Source organism: Nuphar pumila, chromosome 2 (assembly GCF_984573655.1).
Source record: "Nuphar pumila chromosome 2, dmNupPumi1.hap1.1, whole genome shotgun sequence".
In the NCBI taxonomy this organism is placed as follows: domain Eukaryota; kingdom Viridiplantae; phylum Streptophyta; class Magnoliopsida; order Nymphaeales; family Nymphaeaceae; genus Nuphar; species Nuphar pumila.
In genome coordinates, this window is record NC_143250.1 from 121,011,896 (window position 1) to 121,033,911 (window position 22,016).

The window sequence follows — 22,016 nt, forward strand, 5'->3', positions numbered from 1 at the left end:
ACCACTACAGGATGGGGTCAATTAGTGCTAGATCCTCGTGCTTCCTCATCATCAGGAGAAAAAAAAGAAAAGGTTGCAAGGGTTAGATCCCTTGGACAAGTAAAAAGAAAATACATGGAAAAAACAAAAAAAAACAAGAGAAGCGGAGAAGCATGGCATAAGACTCAGAAAAAGATAACAAAATAGAGAGGAGAATACTAATAGAAGAGGAAAATATTAATGGCTTATCTTATGGATCTAGGTGCTATGAAATCATATAATAAGTTTCACTAGAGAAAAGCTAGAGCAACTAGAGAAGAAGAGGATGTGCAGCAACCAAGAGATAGATCAGAAATAGAATACGCATTGGGTTCATTTATTAGATACCTTTCATATCAGGGATATAAGCTGAATTGTGATTATACCCCTAGTAAATTACAAATGCTACAAACATATATGTCACGTACAAAGATTACAGACATCAATAGACATTAAAACTGCACATGAAATCACACAGTGAATCTTTCATCAAACAGCTAGGGACAAAATGATGACAAATATCCCCTTAAGACAGACATAAATGCCCGTGTACAGTGTCTTATAATAGACATGCACATTCAAGGGTCAAAGGGGAACAATTGTAAAACAAGACAGGTAAAAAGAAGACAAGTAATGGCCATTTCCTAGCCAGGAATATGAAGATTTTTGTAATGTAGGGAGATACATGATTAAATAAAATCCAATAGCATGAACAGTCAATAAGATGGACAGCAATCCAACATTGACCACCTTCATGGAAAGAAAATTAAAGTATGTTCAATTTGTAATTTTGTATAGGAAAGAAGAAAATAATGATTCACGCTTGATGCATGGTAAGTAAAAGCTCTGCATGTCAATTTGGTTTCTAGCATTGCTCTGCATGTTTATGTTTCGTGATATGAAAAGAATAATAGCTCCTCCATGAGAACAATAAACCATTGAACAGATTTTTATGTGTTGGCAATAAATAGCTAGATTGGTTGAGCTGCACCACCTTAACCGTGGAACTTTAGAAATGAATTGTCACATAAATCAATGCATAGATAACCAAAAAGATGGACAACTCTAAAACATTTGATCTAGATGGCATCAGTAGAAAAACAAACAAACAAAAACAACAGTCCATAGTTTAAAGTGACACCAGTTAAAGCATAATCCACTTCCACCTTGGCAAAAAATCAAAAAAGTAATTTGATTCCATATAATATCTTCTATACCTGGAAATGAAAAGCAACTAAGAGGATAATTGACAAAGAGTTGAAAGTGCGGTCTTTCGAACTATTGATGTTGTGTGCCTTTGCCCAGGCTTTCATCTACAAGTAAAGTGAAGGCATATCAATAACCATGCCACAAGTTCATATATGTGTTGAAAGAATAGTTCATTCAATTAACATTCAGATAATCAATGTTGTACATATGTATATATTAATATCACATCTCTAATAATCTAGAAGCACGACTATGTGGAAAGTACATTTCTAAGCATGTCATGAATACTTGGTCAAAGAAAGACATGACAGTGAAAATTTTGTCCTGCAAGTGTTAGGAAATGGATAACAAAACATGTATTCAGGAATTTTGATGTGATAAAGCAAACTTGTCAATGCAGGTAGTGAAGTGCGTGTAGTTCCTTGTACATGTGTAGTCTTCAATGCAAGTATTAGGAACGATATTCCGCTTATGCACTTGATCTGGCCACAATGTGTTGCTTCTTGCTACATCAAGATATTAGATTACTTCCCAAGAAAACGCAATAGCCTGATATAGACCTCCTCATATCGGGATCTCCTTCCAATCTGCAACTATGAAGCCAAAAATAATTAAAGGATCTCATTTGTTTGGGAGATATCACAAACCATCGTTGAGTGTGCCCTTAATATATCTTAGAATATGTTTTACAGCTTTCATATGTTCTTCTCTAGGATCATGCATAAATTGTGACACTTGGCTAACTACATAAGCAATATTTGGACGAGTGAAACTCAGATATTGTAGCGCTCCCACTATGCTCCTATAGGACGTCACATCTTGAATGGGCTGACTCGCATCAATTCTCAACTTTTGATTACCAGGCACGGGCATGGAGATCGGTTTACAATCCTTCACCCTGATTACTAGGTTTATCCCAGTCTAGAGGCCAGTATACCCCGTTTTGTCAATAAATTATCATTTTACCCCTGAGTCACCCTTAGCCCTTCATCAGTCAGACTTAGCCAAGCTCATTCTAAGTTCAGAAGAGTTGGAATGTCAATCATTTCTATCTCCACTGAGCTCACGAATGAGTTGTGACAATTCATTTCAGCTAATTTTAGCTCATTTCAGGCGAAATGAGTATATTTTAGATCGAATCTTAACCAAACTGTCCTCGAGTCAGTCAAATTCATTAGATCTCATCCCCGTGAGTCCAACCTAAGTTCACTGGGAGTTCGAATAGCTCAGTTCTAGTTTAAAGTCACTCAGACCTTTGTTTTAGCTCATTTGAGCTCCATTCAGTCCAAATTGAGATAACCCCAACTAGTTGAGCTAGTGTTTTAGCTCCGAATTTAGTTCACCTAAGTATAATTGGCTTCTGATTCAGTTCATTCCAATCATATCCAGTTCAAATTAGTCCAGACCAGTTTTGTACCGTGTTTCTACCCCTGCAGGGCGAAAAAAAATACAAATTTCTTCAGGACACTGTTTTTGACATTTTTCTAAACTGGAACAAGTCCCAATTCGGACTTGGATCAATTCCTTCATCTAATATCTTATCAATATCCGAGATCCAATCCATTTCAGTTCGGATAGTGGATCCAATGATGGATCTGGTGTCCACTTTTCATTACTGGCTTGGATTTTTTATTTGATTCATTCAGAAATCCATATCCAGAGTCCAATTCATTCTTTGAAACCTGAAATATCCCATCAGATATCCAAGATCCGATTAACCATTTCGAATCCATTTCAGTCTGGATCCACCTTCTGATCCATCCAGAAGGTTAAATTGAATCAATTTCTGAACTCAGATTAATCTAACATTTGAGATTCAATTTCACTTCTTGAATTCTGATTCAGATCCAAGATCCAATTTCATTCTCTGAGTTGGATCCAAATCCAAAATCCTAATTTTCATTATGAATTTGGGGTTTTTCATTTTCAATTCTTCAGAAATCCATATTCAGGGTTCGATTCCCATTTTTTAACCAATTTCCTTCAAATCAAGATCCAGATCCAATCTTTTTCAAAACCTCGAATCCAGATCCTTTTCAAAATTCAATTTTTATCCTAATTTCAAAATCAATCTTTGGATTTCAAATTCAAATCCATTATTTTGCAAAAATCTTTTGAAAAATACCCTGGATCCAGTTCATAATTCAAATTGGATTTCAAAATAACAAAATGGATCCGGATCAAGTTTCAAAATCAAATTTTTATTCAAAATCAATTTGGGGATTTCAAATTCAAAATCAAAATCCAATTTTTATCCCCAATTTCAAAAAGAATCTTTGAATTTCAAATCCAAATTCAATATTTTTGCAAAAATTTCTCAAAAGTCAATCCGGATCCGGTTTTTACCCAATTTGGATTTCGTAAATCAAAATTGGATTTTTGAATCCAATTATTTCCAAAATTCCCTTTTTATTTATCATATTTTATTTCACTTTTCATCATGATTTTAAAAATCAAAAATCAAATATGCATTTTCAAAGAAGGGGCGTCACTTGGTATTTTCAAAAATCAAAATCAAAATCATTTTGAATATACCTTCAAAAAACCCTTTTGCTTTTAAAAACCCACATGACATCACTTGCAAGGTAATGCCATGTGTCAAAATTTCAATGAAATACCCTTTTTGCCCATCTACAAAACTAAAAAAAGACTCACATGGGCACCCCCCTTAAGGGGGTGCCATATGTCAAGATTTTTACAAAAGGGCAATTTTGCCCATTTGAAAAATGGCAAATTACCCACATGGGGTTGGCGCCACCCCCACCCCCCCACGTGAGCTCTTTGCCACATCAGCCCTAAGGCCTTAAAAATATCTTAAACCTCTTTGCCTAAATTACCCCCATTTTGTAAGTTTCCCAAGAAGAAAAAGGCTCCCTCTCTCAAGCATTCCTCCTCCTCTTTGGCTCTTGCTTGGTGGCTGAAGTGAAGAAGGAAGAAGCCCCTCCTCCAGCCCAAGGTAGGCCCTCTCTCTCCTCTTTTCTAATTCTTCTTTTTCTTTTTAGTTTTTTTTAATTTCACTAAAAATCGCCCCCACCCCCACCCCCCTTTTCTCTTCTTTTCTTGCAATTTCCTTTCAATATCATGAAATAGCAATGTAGATTTGCATTATTTCTATAGTAATCTTGCTTTTATGCCTTTTGATCCATTCAAATTGTTATTTACTTTGTGTATTTTCATTCTAGCCATTTAGAATTAGGATTTGATCTTCAATAGATCAAATCTCACATTCAATGGGCAAAATTGATTTCAATTCATGCCCCAATGCTTTCAATTTCATTTTTAGATGATTTAATTCTGTTTTTGCATCTTTTTCATCATCATCCATGATTTGAAATGATAGATCTTATGTTTGATCATTGGATCAATTCATTAATGAGGTTCTATTCCACTCAATCATGTTTAGATGCTATTTTCTATTCTGTTCCATTTTCTATTTCATCAATTCGCATATAATTAGGCCTCATTTTGATCTGATTTTTTTATTGCATCTTCATTTATGTGTTTTCCGGATCTCCACCAAAAATTAGATCAATCTTAGTTGATTTAACCTCTTTTAAAAATTGAGATTCGGACCCTGTCATTTGGCCGCGTCCAGATTTGACCCAAAATTGGACCAACTTGTTGGAGTGATTTCTCTCTAACCAGAGATGATTTCTCAAATCTGTATTAAAAGATGTCTTCAGCATTCAATCTAGTTTGTTCATGCCAATTTTTATCAATTTCTATAGTGTTTTCATACCTTATTTTGGTCGAACACCACAACCTTGTTACACTGTGTCATTTTAATAGCTCAGACTTTTGTCCATTTTGTCAGAGTTATATCTCCCTCATAGGAGATCATTTTTGAGATCTGTAAAAAGGATTTTCTTCATCTGAATGTTCATTTCATCTTTGTAAATTTTCAGCCATTTCTATGGAGGATTTCTATTTCTTTTACATTTTAAGTCGAGACATTATCTGTTTGTAATCTCAGGCATTGCTCAGACCCAGGATCGACTTGTTGCATTCATATCTCCCCAATGGGAAATCATTTTCCAAATCTGTAAAAAGAAAATTCTACCTTAGAATGTCTAGTTTATACATGCCAATTTTCATAAATTTTCATTTCATTTTCATTGGCCATTTAGATCAAAAACCAGAACCCTGTCGATTTTCTTTCACAGGTTTTGAACCAACTTGCTTGGATTGGATTTTCCCAATGGGAGATCATTTTTTAGATCTGTAAATTGGATATTTCTCCTCTCTATGTCTAGTTTATCTCTGTAAATTTTCAACAACTTTCATGGACTTTTCATATTTGATTCTGATCGAAAAATCAGAACCCTGTCATTTTGCCTCATTAAGCATTTCTTAAATTTTATCTCAACTTGTTTAGACGTGTCCTCTCTAATGAAAAATCAATTTTGAAATTTGTAAAAAAAGGTTTTTCTCTATTTTCTGTCTAGTTTACCCATGTTAAATTTCATAAAAATTTATGCTCATTTGATATCCAAATCTGTTAAAAACTAGGACTGGTTACAGAATTTCAATTTCTGTAACAGGTTTAATTCCTGAGATGGAACAGTGACTTCCCGAAGTCACCATTTCCAAACTAGGATTGATTTTCTAATTCTGTAAATTGGAGATGTTTCATGGTTGAATTGAGCTACTTCTCCCACAAATTTGAAAGAAATTGAATCGGTTTAGCCTCTGAAACACCAAAATTACAGAAACTTGTCTGCTAAAATCCAATTTCCTGATTTCAAAATTTATTCTTCAATGTTTCAATCATATCTTGAATTTAATAAATGATTTTCAAGATCAGTAGAGGGAAATGTTTCCCTGATGAGTTAGGAATCCATGGATTCATTTTCGGCTCAATTTGAGTTGTTTTAGGCATTCATTCATTCAAAATACTCTGACAGGGCTAGAACATTTCTAAGGTTATTAGAAACCTTCACATCAAATTTTATAAAATTCTAACATGTTTTGGGATTGTTCCTTATTTTTGGGGCATAAAAAAACTAAATTTTGGATTTTCTTTATTTTTTCAATAATCGAAGAAGATCCATAAATGCCTACATTCTAACATGTTTGCTCATTTTGCAAGATTTTCTTTTCTCTTTCTTTCTTTTCAATTAGTGTAATTTATTCAAGGGTTGTAATAATTACATTAATGAGAATTTTTATTTTATGTTTAGTTTAGAATGAATGAGCATATAGATTAATTTTATAATTGATTTGTTGTATTTTATTTTTCTTTATTTTTTAACATACAATGGAAAACACGAATGACACGTGCACCATCTATTAAAGAATAATAAACACTAAGTAAAGTTTGTATTTACGGCCGTAGTCAGAATATGAATAATACTTTGAGTTATTATTCTTTATTAAATAAAAAATTCGACCAACACTTTTAGGTCATTTTTGAAAGTCATCATTTCTTTCAAAATTAATTCCCTTTTCTTTCCTTAAATAAAGATTAATTCAAAATATATTTGTGGCCCTAGTCATGAATATATTAAAAATTAATTTTGTTTTAATTCTATGAAGCCACAAAATCTTTTACATTATTAGAATTTAAAATAAAAATTAATTTAAAATATATTTGTGGCCCTAGTCATGAATATATGAAAATTAATCTTGTTTTGATTCTATAAAGTATAAAATTTTCCTTAAAATTCAAATACTTTTTCAAAAAAAATAGCATATTCATCATTTAAGATAGAATTACATCAATTTTTTTTAATTATTCAAGTTATTTTCAAATTTCCAAGTGATTTTCGAAATGATTTTCAAAAACAATTTTCATTTCAAAATTCAAAGTCATTTTCAATTTATATTCTCAAATTCAAAGTTATTTTCCAAATTCATTTTCGAAATTCAAAACAATTTACAAATTCAAAGTAATTTGAAAAATCATTCTCAAGTTCCAAGTATTTTCAAATATTTTCCAATTTCTTTTCAAAATATTTTCTTAAAATTCTATTTCAATTCCAAATATTAATTTCGATTTCCTATTCAAATTTCAAATTTTGATTTTTATTTTAATTTTAAAATATCAATTCTAACTTTCCATTTTCGAATTTCAAATTTTAACTTTTATTTTCATTTCTATTTCTTTCAAATTTCGAATTTTATTTTCATTTCAAATTCAAATATCAATTTTAAAATTTTCCATTTTTCAATTCTTAATTTTGAATTTTATTTCAATTCTCGATTTTTATTCCAAATTGAATTTCGAATTTCATTTTGAATTTCCAATACTAAATTTCAATTTTATTTCTAAAATTTCAATTTCGGTTTTTAGTTTTTAGTTCTCAATTTAATTTTCAATTTCAGATTTCAACTCTCTAAATTTCATATCGAAGTTCAATTTCAATTTCAATTTCCAATTTCAAATCTAATTTTAATCTTCAATTTCAATTCTAAAATTCCAAATACGATTTCAAAATTCCAAATTTGATTTCTAAATTCAATTCTAAATTCAAAAATCAATTCCAGTTTCAATTTTCAATTTCAAATCAATTCAGATTTCAAATTTCGAAACTTAATTTTAAATTCAATTTCATTTTGTCATTTTTCAAACTCTAATCTCCAAATTCAAAATTCAATTTCAAACTTCATTATAATATCGAATTCAATTTTCAAACTCAAATTCAATTCAAACTTCAAGTTTTCAATTCAAACTCAATTTCAATTTTTTAATTCAAGTTTAAATTCTTCCATTTTCGAAAGAATAGTTTCAACTCCATTTCAAAATCACTTGGAAAGGTCTGATCTCTGAAATCTTTTCAAAAGCATACATATTTTTCAAATTCAAAATCACAAGCATGATTCTTCGTGAATTTAGGATTTAGAATGATTTCTTAGACAAATTTAGGCAAAGTAAAGGCATAACATTTGATCCTTGGTTTAATTATCCCAAGTAAAGGCGCTGAGAACGGTTGAACCTCGTACCGACGAGCGAGCCTCATCTCCCCATTTTCCCGCATTTTTCTAAAAACGGAGGCAAGTTATTTTTCAAAAACTCTTTTCAAAAGGTCAAGTGGACCTTGCGAGAGTTTTCCCTTCCTAAAAAGATAGAATTTTTTTTTGCAATTATCACAATCACAAATTTAATATAACCAAACCACAAACCATTTCATGCATTGAATCAACTTGAAGTAATAAATTGAACTTCATTAATTAATCAATAAGTTGAATGTCAAAATATAAAAATCGACTCTATAAAAAATCTGGCACACAAGTCAAAACCCAAGCACCAAGTCACAAGTCATCCAGTCAGTCAGTCCTATGCATCACTGAACATCTGTGTCTGTAAAACAGTTTTAGAAAACGGGTAAGAACCGAAGTCCTTGTACGAATTCCTCTAAAAATCCAATAGTAAAGGAAATACCATAAATTAACTCATGCATAAATTTAAGAGGAAATCACAAGCAATGACTTACCACAACTAACTTATCATTTAAGCATTCAACAAATATCACGCTAAATCAAATATGCAGAAATGCATGAAACTAATGTTGAACAATAAAAGATGCATGATTTAATGCACATGCATGAATAACTTCTTAAGCTATTTATCATAGTTGTTTTTGCATGCATGTCCGTATTAAATGCACACAAGTTTAATTTTCATTTTTCCTTAAATCCGTGAATACTCAAAACGGGCATAATTTCTGAGGTCCAAGTTAGTTCTGAAATGAAATGGGGATCTTCGAAACACGAGCTTAGATTAACAAGAGCAAGTGTCAAGAATGACACTAAAGCATAACCCTTAAAAAGGGTATAACTGGAAACAAAATAAAAATAAAAATGTATTCTTTATTGATATGAAAAACCAATTGCTTAAGAAGCATTAGAGTGAAATACAAGAGGGGCTGCACCCCTTTATATACACAGCTGAAAGAGGACTCAATAGAGCTGTTGGGCACAGTCCAACAGCTCTATTTAGAGCTGTTGGAATGTGTCAGTCCAACAGCTCTATTAAGAGCTGTGTCAGTCCAACAGCTCTATTGCTAGTCAAGTCTGGACAGGACTTGACTAGCAACAGTCATTCTAGTTCAAACTGAACTAGATGACATAAACACAAAAAATAAAAATAAAGAAAAAAAATTACAAAAATGAAAGAAATGAAAAATGTATTTATATATATATATAATAATATAATATTATTATATATACATATATGTACAGTTTTACATTTTAACACTCCCCCTCAAACTTACGGTACAATGAGCGAAAGTTTGTCTAAGAGAAAGTGAAATCGGGGAGCAGCAAGAGGCTTTGTAAAGAAGTCTGCTAATTGATATTCTGAAGTGACATATGGCAGATCAATTATCCCGTGTAGATATTCCTCTCTGACATAGTGACAATCCATTTCGATGTGTTTGGTGCGTTCGTGGAATGTTCTGTTACTGGCAATATAGATCGCACTTTTGTTGTCACAACACATTTGTGAAGCCTTTGTTGCTTCAACTCCCATGTCAGCAAGCAGTCGTCGGAGCCAAACTACTTCCATGGTCGTGGTTGCCATCGCTCTGTATTCAGCTTCGGTGGATGAGAGAGATACCTTCTGCTGCTTTTTACACCTCCACGAGATTAATGATTCCCCTAAAAAGACACAAAAGCCAGTGGTTGAGTGTCTGTTATTGGGATCACCTCCCCAATCAGCATCAGTATATGCAATTAAATCAAGAGAAGAGGAGGAAGATAAGAAAAGACCTCGTGAAAGAGAGGACTTGATGTATCTGATAATACGCATGACTGCTCCCATATGAACAGAAGTAGGAGCATGTTGAAATTGACTTGCTGTATGAACAACATGTGCTATATCTGGTCTGGTAATGGATAGATAGGAAAGTGCCCCGACAAGCTGTCTGTAAGGAGTAGGGTCTGCAAGAAGTTCTCCATCATCAATCTTCATTTTAACATTAACAACTTCTGGAGTGTCAACTTTCTTATCATCAGTAATACCAGACCTGAAAACAATATCAAAAGCAAATTTAGTCTGAGATAATAAATATCCTCTAGGAGAATAAGCAACTTCAATGCCTAAAAAATATCTCAACAAACCCAAATCAGTCATTTCAAAATGAGATTTAAGAAGTGTTTTGATTGTTTCAACTCCCTGTTTATCGCTTCCGGTGATGATCATATCATCCACATAGAGAAGAAGCACAATGATCCCTGCATCAGAATTCTTAATAAACAAAGCAGTGTCAGTTAAACAGAATTGAAAACCAATATCAATCATAACACGACTAAACCTATCATACCAAACTTTTGGTGCTTATTTAAGTCCATAAAGAGTTTTTTCTAAGCGAAGGACTTTACCCTTAGGAATACTTAGACCAGGAGGGGGTTCCATATATACTTCTTCAACTAGCTTTCCATTTAAAAAAGCATTTTTGACATCCATTTGAAAAATAGACCATTTTTTGATAGAAGCTAAGGCAATTAAGGTTCGGACAGTAGTCATACTAGCCACCGGAGCAAAGGTTTCTTCATAATCAATCCCATATTCTTGGGCATAACCTTTGGCTACTAAACGGGCTTTATATCTTTCAAGAGTACCATCACTCTTGGTTTTAATTTTATAAACCCATCGACATCCTATAGTTTTCTTCCCTGGAGGAAGATCTTGAATATTCCATGTAGAAGCCTTTTCAAGTGCATCTAATTCAGCTTTCATGGCTTCTATCCATTTGATATCATTTTTTGCTTGAAAATATGTGGATGGTTCTTCATATGAGTGAATTAATGCAATAACTGCCCTATATGTGGGTGAGAAAGACTCGTATGATACAAACTTTCCTGGAGGCCTCGAGATTCGGGTTGATTGTCTAGTTGGAATGTTAGAATATTTCTCAAGTGCACATGGAGGATTAGACTCTTGTCGCCTGGAATATTGAATACTAGTATCTCTATGAACTTCTTCATTTTCAACATTAAGATCAATAATTCTTTGATCATCATCAAAGTTACAGTCAAGGTCATATTCATCAGATGTTGATGTTAGATCTAGCAAAAATGAGTACTCAGTGACGTCTTTTAATTTTCTAAAATCAAAGAAGCTCTCCTTTTCAAGAAAGGAAACATTTCTAGACACATATAGTTTATTATTTTTGAAGTCAAAACATCTATAACCTTTCTGGTTTTCAGCATATCCTAAAAAGGCACAGGGAATCGCACGAGGGGAAAGTTTATCATTTTTGTCAGTAAATATAAAACATTTGCACCCAAATATTCTTAGTCTAGAGTAGTCTGGAGAAATGTTCATAAGTTTTTCAATGGGAGTGATATTTTGTAACGAAGAAGATGGCATCCTATTAATGAGATAGGTGGCAGTTAAGGCAGCTTCTGCCCAAAAGTCTTTCGGGACTTGATTTGCTATTAATAAAGTCCTAGTGGTTTCTATAATATGGCGATGTTTTCGTTCTGCCAGTCCACTTTGTTGAGGTGTATAAGGACAAGATCTTTGATGTGTGATGCCATGCAATTTAAGATAATTTTGAAAATCTGTGGATAAAAACTCTCCCCCTGAATCTGTGCGAAAAATAGTAATATCATTTTGAAACTTGTTTTTAACCATATTATGAAAAGTTTGAAAGTATGAAAATACTTCAGACTTATGTTTGAGAAAGTACATCCACGTATGTCGGGAAAAATCATCGACAAAAATAACATAGTAAACAAATCCTCCTTTAGAAATTACTGGTGCAGGACCCCAAACATCCGAGTGTATTAATTCAAGTGGTCTTGAAGAGAAAAAGGTTCTGTTTTGAAATGGTAATCTTTTCATTTTGCCGAGAATACAATCTTTACAATCAAATGATTCAGAGTTACAAAATTTCCCTAGATTTGGAAAATGTTGGATTTTGGCTATATGTGGGTGACCAAGTCTCTTATGCCACAGTTCCAACTCTATTTTTTGAATATTATAACAAAAAGCTTTCTTCGGCATTTCCAAAAAATCCATGTAATAGAGTCCTCCTTCTCTATGGCCTTCCCCAATCAGCTTGCCTGACTGGCGATCCTGTACCCAACAACCATGAGAAGAAAAAGAAATATTACACCCATAATCAGAAATTTGAGATACAGATAAAAGATTTAAATTTAATTTGGGAACATGTCTAATTTCTGGAATAAAAAAAATTTTGTTTTAGAAATTTTTTCAAAATTTCCTATTCCTTCTATTTCAAGAGAAGTCCCATCAGCAGTAAAGACCTTTGACACACTTGTTTTATTTTTAACACATTTGGATAGACTTTGATTATTTGGGGTCATATGAAAAGATGCACCAGAGTCAAGAAGCCAAGAAATTTTACCTAGATCAGAAAAAGATGAGGCTGCTGCGCCGGTTGAAGCTTCAGATGAAGAAGAGGCACCTTTGATGAGAGGCTGAAGAATCTCCATTAGTTGGGCTAGGGAAACTGGTGCATCCTGATCTTTAGGCTCCGATCCAGCAGTTGCAGCTCTTTTTTCTCTCAGCTCCTTAAGTTTGGGACATTGTGGCCTGTAGTGTCCCGGTTCATGACAGTGATGACAAATAACTTTCTTCTTATCATAGTCACCATTTTGTCGGTTAAAGTGAGGAGGCCTATACGATCGAACATGATTCCCTGGTCTAGACACGGCTAAAACGGAATCATCTTCAAATTTTAAAGAACCTTTCCGGAGACGATTTTCTTCCATTGTTAACTCTTCAATAGTTTCAACAATAGAAGGAATTTTTCCCCGGTGAAGTAGGGCCGATTTAGTGGTTTCAAATTCCGGCCTTAATCCAGTGATAAACTGGTAAAAATGTTCAGCATCGAGTTGTTTCTGACGAAGCTCGATGTCTTCGGCACAATGCCACTTTGGTTCTAAAAGGGAAAGTTCTTCCCAAAGTTCGGACAACCCATTGTAATATTCACGAATAGTTTTGTCTCCTTGTGTCATCATTCGAACTTTTTCTTGGAGGTTGCACACGTGTGCAATATCTTTAAGGGAATACATATTCTTAAGGTATTCCCATGCCTTATCAGCATGATCAAATTTGGCAAGACTTGAGCATTTTTTAATGTCAACGCTATTGATAAGCCATGACATTATCTTCGCATGAGATATTCTCCATTCTTTCCATTTCTTCTCGTATGAGGCAATAGCCTTGATTTTCTCTTCTTCCGATAGAGGGACCTCTTTATCTCCCTCCTTTTTAGTAAGAGATAGCTTAGGTTCCGAATCGGAACCATCCACAATCCCCCATAAGCCTTTTCCCCATATATGGTGCTTCATGATTGAACCCCATGTTACATAGTTCGTATCGCTTAGTTTCATAGGCATGATGGTGACTTTATCATTGTCATCCATCGATTACAAGGAGAGAAAGAATAGGGATAGAAGAGAAGCAAGAAGGAAAATGAAAAAGAAAGAAAAAAAAAAAAACAATACAACAAGATGTGAAATCCTCTCCAATGAAGTGATAAAACACTTCTCTTCAAGTGGCGAACACTTTTGCAAACGGGCACGGAAACCGAGGCAGCTTTTCCTCAAGATTTAGTACTTCTGCGGCTCTGATACCATGAAATGAAATGGGGATCTTCGAAACACGAGCTTAGATTAACAAGAGCAAGTGTCAAGAATGACACTAAAGCATAACCCTTAAAAAGGGTATAACTGGAAACAAAATAAAAATAAAAATGTATTCTTTATTGATATGAAAAACCAATTGCTTAAGAAGCATTAGAGTGAAATACAAGAGGGGTTGCACCCCTTTATATACACAGCTGAAAGAGGACTCAATAGAGCTGTTGGGCACAGTCCAACAGCTCTTTTTAGAGCTGTTGGAATGTGTCAGTCCAACAGCTCTATTAAGAGCTGTGTCAGTCCAACAGCTCTATTGCTAGTCAAGTCTGGACAGGACTTGACTAGCAACAGTCATTCTAGTTCAAACTGAACTAGATGACATAAACACAAAAAATAAAAATAAAGAAAAAAAATTACAGAAATGATAGAAATGAAAAATGTATTTATATATATATAATAATATAATATTATTATATATACATATATGTACAGTTTTACATTTTAACAAGTTCCAAGTTATAGCTTAACACACAATTTGTATTTTAATTACTAGGTTTCATACTTGTTTCTCGACCGATATCAACACCATCAATCGAAACATTAAGAATCAACACCTAATGTCAGGACATCAATGAAATCAATATCTATTGACGTCACTTTCTTGGTATACCAATAACTAAAGTTGAGTCAATAACACCACCTCCAGGCAAAGTGGTTGAAAGCTCCTTAAAATTGTGGTCAGGAACATAAACTTCACATCGGGTTCTGAGGACACAATTGCACACGAAGTTTTAGTATCTTCACGGTCTCCAATAACCGCTATGCAAGATTCTCACAATATAAAAGGGACATCAAGGAAGAGTATAATTATACTATTTTGGTCTTTTTTACCATTTAAAATCAATGTCAAGTTCTTTACACGAACCATTTTGCAAATCCACATGCAATAACCATTTCAGGCCCTGGCCCTCACAATTTAAAAGTATAATTAAATTTGGAAAACCAATAATTTTCATAAATCATTTTGCAATGCATAAACAATTCAGCAGCACTAGAGCAACACATACGCCTGGTCTACATAGGCCATAGTGGTTAACAATAACCAATAACAAAATCTCAAAAAGTGATTCATGCCATTACAAAATTTCAATAAACATAAAACACACATAATTTTATAAATTATGTTTACAATGCACATTTAGCCAAGCATATACACATCCACGTAGAAAGCTTGCATACCACACTATTCATGATCAAATTTATGCACAAGATCAACAAACATACAAACGATCTGCACAAGATTAGATTTATGCCTTTAACCAAAGTCACGCATATGATCGCGTATGAAGTATGAACAGTAAACTGCAAACTAATCTGTTTAGGATCAGATTTATGTACCTAACCGACTGACAAGAATTCAGCTGACAGAAAATACATATATTCTGATCAAATTCATGTACATGACTAGTTGACTGCAAACATGCACACGATCAGCTTCATGTACATGAATCGGCTAACAGAAGTAGGTACAAAATTCCTGATTAGATTTCATGTACATGATCAGTTGACTGCAAACTACATATGTACAATCAACTTCATGTACATGATCAACTTACATGGATATATATGTGCGGATCAGATTCATGTACATGATCAGCCTCATGAAAATGAAATCGGCTAACAGAAAATACATATGCATGCAAATCAGCTTCATGTACATTATCAGCTTCATGTACATGAATCGGCTAACTAGAAAATAAATTTGTGTTGATGAGATTCATATACATGATCAGCTTCACGTACATGAATCGGTTAATCAGAAAAAATAAAAGTGTGTTGATTGGATTCATGTTCATGAATCAACTAATCAAAAATAGCTATGGATGCTAATCAGATTCATGTACATGAATCGGCAAATCAAAGATATAAAAGTATGTTGATCAGATATAAAAGATATAGGAGAGTGGTTACATTTTGTTCCTTGTAGATGAATAATGAGTGATCTAGGAGGGATCAAGAGAAACCATGCCTCTGTATCTCAAGCGAAAAACTCTCAAACCAAGAACGAGATGCTTGCTTCAAACCATAGATAGCACTTTTTAACTTGCACACATACTGATTAGCATCTCACTCTGCATATCCAGCGGATTGTTCCATATAAACTTCCTCCTCTAGATCCCCATGCAAGAAGGCATTCTTAACATCTAGCTGGCTTAATGTCCATCCATGTTCAATGGCTAGACCCAAAACAATTTGAATGGTTCCCATTTTTATAACCGGACTGAATGTTTCATCAAAATCCTGTTGTTGTTCCTGTGTGAACCCTTTGGCAACACGTCTAGCCTTGTACCTTTCAATACTCTCGTCTGGAGGGTGGTGCGACAGGGGTCCAGACACGACAGGACTCTCACCCTCTCTGACAGGGGTGAGAGTTCAGAGAGAGAGGAAGAGAGAGATTCGGGGGGAGAGAGAGAGAGACGGGGGGAATAGCGTAGAGAGGGAGAGACGAGGGGGAAGGGTCGGGCTTGTTGTTTTAAAAAGAAAACCCTCCCTGTGGGGGTTTAAATAAGAGGGAGAGAGGGGGTGTCGACATCTCAGGTTGGATCCAACCTGGATCCGACCCATTTTATTTGGCTAAAAGGGAAGTGGATTGGGTTGGGTCCATTTGGGTCCAACTCAATCAAATATATATATATATATATATATATATATATATATATTTTTTGTTTTGTTTTTGGATTGGGTTGGATCCAGCTCAATCTAAGTTATTAATTATCTCTATATTACTATATATGTGTATATATATATATAATATATGAGTGTGGGTTTGGATTTGGACAGCAGAGGTCCAAATTCTCACAAAAACCTTATTTTAAGGTAGATTGCAAGGGTTAAGGATTGGATTGAACCCAAATTTGGATATGAAATGAAATGGGGATCTTCGAAACACGAGCTTTGATTAACAAGAGCAAGTGTCAAGAATGACACTAAAGCATAACCCTTAAAAAGGGTATAACTGGAAACAAAATAAAAATAAAAATGTATTCTTTATTGATATGAAAAACCAATTGCTTAAGAAGCATTAGAGTGAAATACAAGAGGGGCTGCACCCCTTTATATACACAGCTGAAAGAGGACTCAATAGAGCTGTTGGGCACAGTCCAACTGCTCTATTTAGAGCTGGTCGAATGTGTCAGTCCAACAGCTCTATTAAGAGCTGTGTCAGTCCAACAGCTCTATTGCTAGTCAAGTCTGGACAGGACTTGACTAGCAACAGTCATTCTAGTTCAAACTGAACTAGATGACATAAAGACAAAAAATAAAAATAAAGGAAAAAAAATACATAAAAGAAAGAAATTAAAAATGTATTTATATATATATATATATAATAATATAATATTATTATATATACATATATGTACAGTTTTACATTTTAACACTCCCCCTCAAACTTACGGTACAATGAGCGAAAGTTTGTCTAAGAGAAAGTGAAATCGGGGAGCAGCGAGAGGCTTTGTAAAGAGGTCTGCTAACTGATATTCTGAAGTGACATATGGCAGATCAGATATCCCGTGTAGATATTCCTCTCTGACGTAGTGACAATCCATTTCGATGTGTTTGGTGCGTTCGTGGAATGTTCTGTTACTGACAATGTAGATCGCACTTTTGTTGTCACAACACATTTGTGAAGCCTTTGTTGCTTCAACTCCCATGTCAGCAAGCAGTCGTCGGAGCCAAACTACTTCCATGGTCGTGGTTGCCATGGCTCTGTATTCAGCTTCGGTGGATGAGAGAGATACCTTCTGCTGCTTTTTACACCTTCATGAGATTAATGATTCCCCTAAAAAGACACAAAAGCCAGTGGTTGAGTGTCTGTTATTGGGATCACCTCCCCAATCAGCATCAGTATATGCAATTAAATCAAGAGAAGAGGAGGAAGATAAGAACAGTCCTCGTGAAAGAGAGGACTTGATGTATCTGATAATACGCATGACTGCTCCCATATGAACAGAAGTAGGAGCATGTTGAAATTGACTTGTTGTATGAACAACATGTGCTATATCTGGTCTGGTAATGGATAGATAGGAAAGTGCCCCGACAAGCTGTCTGTAAGGAGTAGGGTCTGCAAGAAGTTCTCCATCATCAATCTTCATTTTAACATTAACAACTTCTGGAGTGTCAACTTTCTTATCATCAGTAATACCAGACCTGAAAACAATATCAAAAGCAAATTTAGTCTGAGATAATAAATATCCTCTAGGAGAATAAGCAACTTCAATGCCTAAAAAATATCTCAACAAGCCCAAATCAGTCATTTCAAAATGAGATTTAAGAAGTGTTTTGATTGTTTCAACTCCTGTTTATCGCTTCCGGTGATGATCATATCATCCACATAGAGAAGAAGCACAATGATCCCTGCATCAGAATTCTTAATAAACAAAGCAGTGTCAGTTAAACAGAATTGAAAACCAATATCAATCATAACACGACTAAACCTATCATACCAAGCTTTTGGTGCTTGTTTAAGTCCATAAAGAGCTTTTTCTAAGCGAAGGACTTTACCCTTAGGAATACTTAGACCAGGAGGGGGTTCCATATATACTTCTTCAACTAGCTTTCCATTTAAAAAAGCATTTTTGACATCCATTTGAAAAATAGACCATTTTTTAATAGAAGCTAAGGCAATTAAGGTTCGGACAGTAGTCATACGAGCCACCGGAGCAAAGGTTTCTTCATAATCAATCCCATATTTTTGGGCATAACCTTTGGCTACTAAACAGGCTTTATATCTTTAAAGAGTACCATCACTCTTGGTTTTAATTTTATAAACCCATCGGCATCCTATAGTTTTCTTCCCTGGAGGAAGATCTTGAATATTCCATGTAGAAGCCTTTTCAAGTGCATCTAATTCAACTTTCATGGCTTCTATCCATTTGATATCATTTTTTGCTTGAAAATATGTGGATGGTTCTTCATATGAGTGAATTAATGCAATAACTGCCCTATATGTGGGTGAGAAAGACTCGTATGATACAAACTTTTCTGGAGGCCTCGAGATTCGGGATGATTGTCTAGTTGGAATGTTAGAATATTTCTCAAGTGCACATGGAGTATTAGACTCTTGTCGCCTGGAATATTGAATACTAGTATCTCTATGAACTTCTTCATTTTCAACATTAAGATCAATAATTCTTTGATCATCATCAAAGTTACAATCAAGGTCATATTCATCAGATGTTGATGTTAGATCTAGCAAAAATGAGTACTCAGTGACGTCTTTTAATTTTCTAAAATCAAAGAAGCTCTCCTTTTCAAGAAAGGAAACATTTCTAGACACATATAGTTTATTATTTTTGAAGTCAAAACATCTATAACCTTTCTGGTTTTCAGCATATCCTAAAAAGGCACAGGGAATCGCACGAGGGGAAAGTTTATCATTTTTGTCAGTAAATATGAAACATTTGCACCCAAATATTCTTAATCTAGAGTAGTCTGGAGAAATGTTCATAAGTTTTTCAATGGGAGTGATATTTTGTAACGAAGAAGATGGCATCCTATTAATGAGATAGGTGGCAGTTAAGGCAGCTTCTGCCCAAAAGTCTTTAGGGACTTGATTTGCTATTAATAAAGTTCTAGTGGTTTCTATAATATGGCGATGTTTTCGTTCTGCCAGTCCATTTTGTTGAGGTGTATAAGGACAAGATCTTTGATGTGTGATGCCATGCAATTTAAGATAATTTTGAAAATCTGTGGATAAAAACTCTCCCCCTGAATCTGTGCGAAAAATAGTAATATCATTTTGAAATTTGTTTTTAACCATATTATGAAAAGTTTGAAAGTATGAAAATACTTCAGACTTATGTTTGAGAAAGTACATCCACGTATGTCGGGAGAAATCATCGACAAAAATAACATAGTAAACAAATCCTCCTTTAGAAATTACTGGTGCAGGACCCCAAACATCCGAGTGTATTAATTCAAGTGGTCTTGAAGAGAAAAAGGTTCTGTTCTGAAATGGTAATCTTTTCATTTTGCCGAGAATACAATCTTTACAATCAAATGATTCAGAGTTACAAAATTTCCCTAAATTTGGAAAATGTTGGATTTTGGCTATATGTGGGTGACCAAGTCTCTTATGCCACAGTTCCAACTCTATTTTTTGAATATTATAACAAAAAGCTTTCTTCGGCATTTCCAAAAAATCCATGTAATAGAGTCCTCCTTCTCTATGGCCTTCCCCAATCAGCTTGCCTGACTGGCGATCATGTACCCAACAACCATGAGAAGAAAAAAAATATTACACCCATAATCAGAAATTTGAGATACAGATAAAAGATTTAAATTTAATTTGGGAACATGTCTAATTTCTGGAATAAAAAAATTTTTGTTTTATAAATTTTTTCAAAATCTCCTATTCCTTCTATTTCAAGAGAAGTCCCATCAGCAGTAAAGACCTTTGACACACTTGTTTTATTTTTAACACATTTGGATAGACTTTGATTATTTGGGGTCATATGAAAAGATGCACCAGAGTCAAGAAGCCAAGAAATTTTACCTAAATCAGAAAAAGATGAGGCTGCTGCGCCGGTTGAAGCTTCAGATGAGGAAGAGGCACCTTTGATGAGAGGCTGAAGGATCTCCATTAGTTGGGCCAGGGAAACTGGTGCATCCTGATCTTTAGGCTCCGATCCAGCAATTGCAGCTCTTTTTTCTCTCAGCTCCTTAAGTTTGGGACATTGTGGCCTGTAGTGTCCCGGTTCATGACAGTGATGACAAATAACTTTCTTCTTATCATAGTCACCATTTTGTCGGTTAAAGTGAGGAGGCCTATATGATCGAACATGATTCCCTGGTCTAGACACGGCTAAAACAGAATCATCTTCAATTTTTAATGAACCTTTCCGGAGACGATTTTCTTCCATTGTTAACTCTTCAATAGTTTCAACAATAGAAGGAATTTTTCCCCGGTGAAGTAGGGCCGATTTAGTGGCTTCAAATTCCGGCCTTAATCCAGTGATAAACTGGTAAAAATGTTCAACATCGAGTTGTTTCTGACGAAGCTCGATGTCTTCGGCACAATGCCACTTTGGTTCTAAAAGGGAAAGTTCTTCCCAAAGTTCGGACAACCCATTGTAATATTCACGAATAGTTTTGTCTCCTTGTGTCATCATTCGAACTTTTTCTTGGAGGTTGCACACGTGTGCAATATCTTTAAGGGAATACATATTCTTAAGGTATTCCCATGCCTTATCGGCATGATCAAATTTGGCAAGACTTGAGCATTTTTTAATGTCAACGCTATTGATAAGCCATGACATTATCTTCGCATGAGATATTCTCCATTCTTTCCATTTCTTCTCGTATGAGGCAATAGCCTTGATTTTCTCTTCTTCCGATAGAGGGACGTCTTTATCTCCCTCCTTTTTAGTAAGAGATAGCTTAGGTTCCGAATCGGAACCATCCACAATCCCCCATAAGCCTTTTCCCCATATATGGTGCTTCATGATTGAAGCCCATGTTACATAGTTCGTATCGCTTAGTTTCTTAGGCATGATGGTGACTTTATCATTGTCATCCATCGATTACAAGGAGAGAAAGAATAGGGATAGAAGAGAAACAAGAAGGAAAATGAGAAAGAAAAAAAAAACAATACAACAAGATGTGAAATCTTCTCCAATGAAGTGATAAAACACTTCTCTTCAAGTGGCGAACACTTTTGCAAACGGGCACGGAAACCGAGGCAGCTTTTCCTCAAGATTTAGTACTTCCGCGGCTCTGATACCATGAAATGAAATGGGGATCTTCGAAACACGAGCTTTGATTAACAAGAGCAAGTGTCAAGAATGACACTAAAGCATAACCCTTAAAAAGGGTATAACTGGAAACAAAATAAAAATAAAAATGTATTCTTTATTGATATGAAAAACCAATTGCTTAAGAAGCATTGGAGTGAAATACAAGAGGGGCTGCACCCCTTTATATACACAGCTGAAAGAGGACTCAATAGAGCTGTTGGGCACAGTCCAACAGCTCTATTTAGAGCTGTTGGAATGTGTCAGTCCAACAGCTCTATTAAGAGCTGTTGGACTGTGTCAGTCCAACAGCTCTATTGCTAGTCAAGTCTGGACAGGACTTGACTAGCAACAGTCATTCTAGTTCAAACTGAACTAGATGACATAAAGACAAAAAATAAAAATAAAGGAAAAAAAATACAGAAAAGAAAGAAATTAAAA

General features: G+C 34.6%; 1 protein-coding gene across 3 annotated transcripts in view; it reads right to left on the reverse strand.

Annotated features, from left to right (window-relative positions):
* LOC149846952 (uncharacterized) overlaps window positions 1-22,016 on the reverse strand; it is a 133,595-nt gene that overhangs the window by 71,415 nt on the left and 40,164 nt on the right. For 2 of the 3 annotated variants that reach the window (XM_089996683.1, XM_089996682.1), the window contains exon 7: window positions 1,236-1,331. The exons of the other annotated variant lie outside the window; for it this stretch is intronic. In XM_089996683.1, the coding sequence (XP_089852809.1) occupies window positions 1,236-1,331 (96 nt within the window). The remainder of the gene's footprint in view (window positions 1-1,235; window positions 1,332-22,016) is intronic. 3 annotated transcript variants of the gene reach the window in all.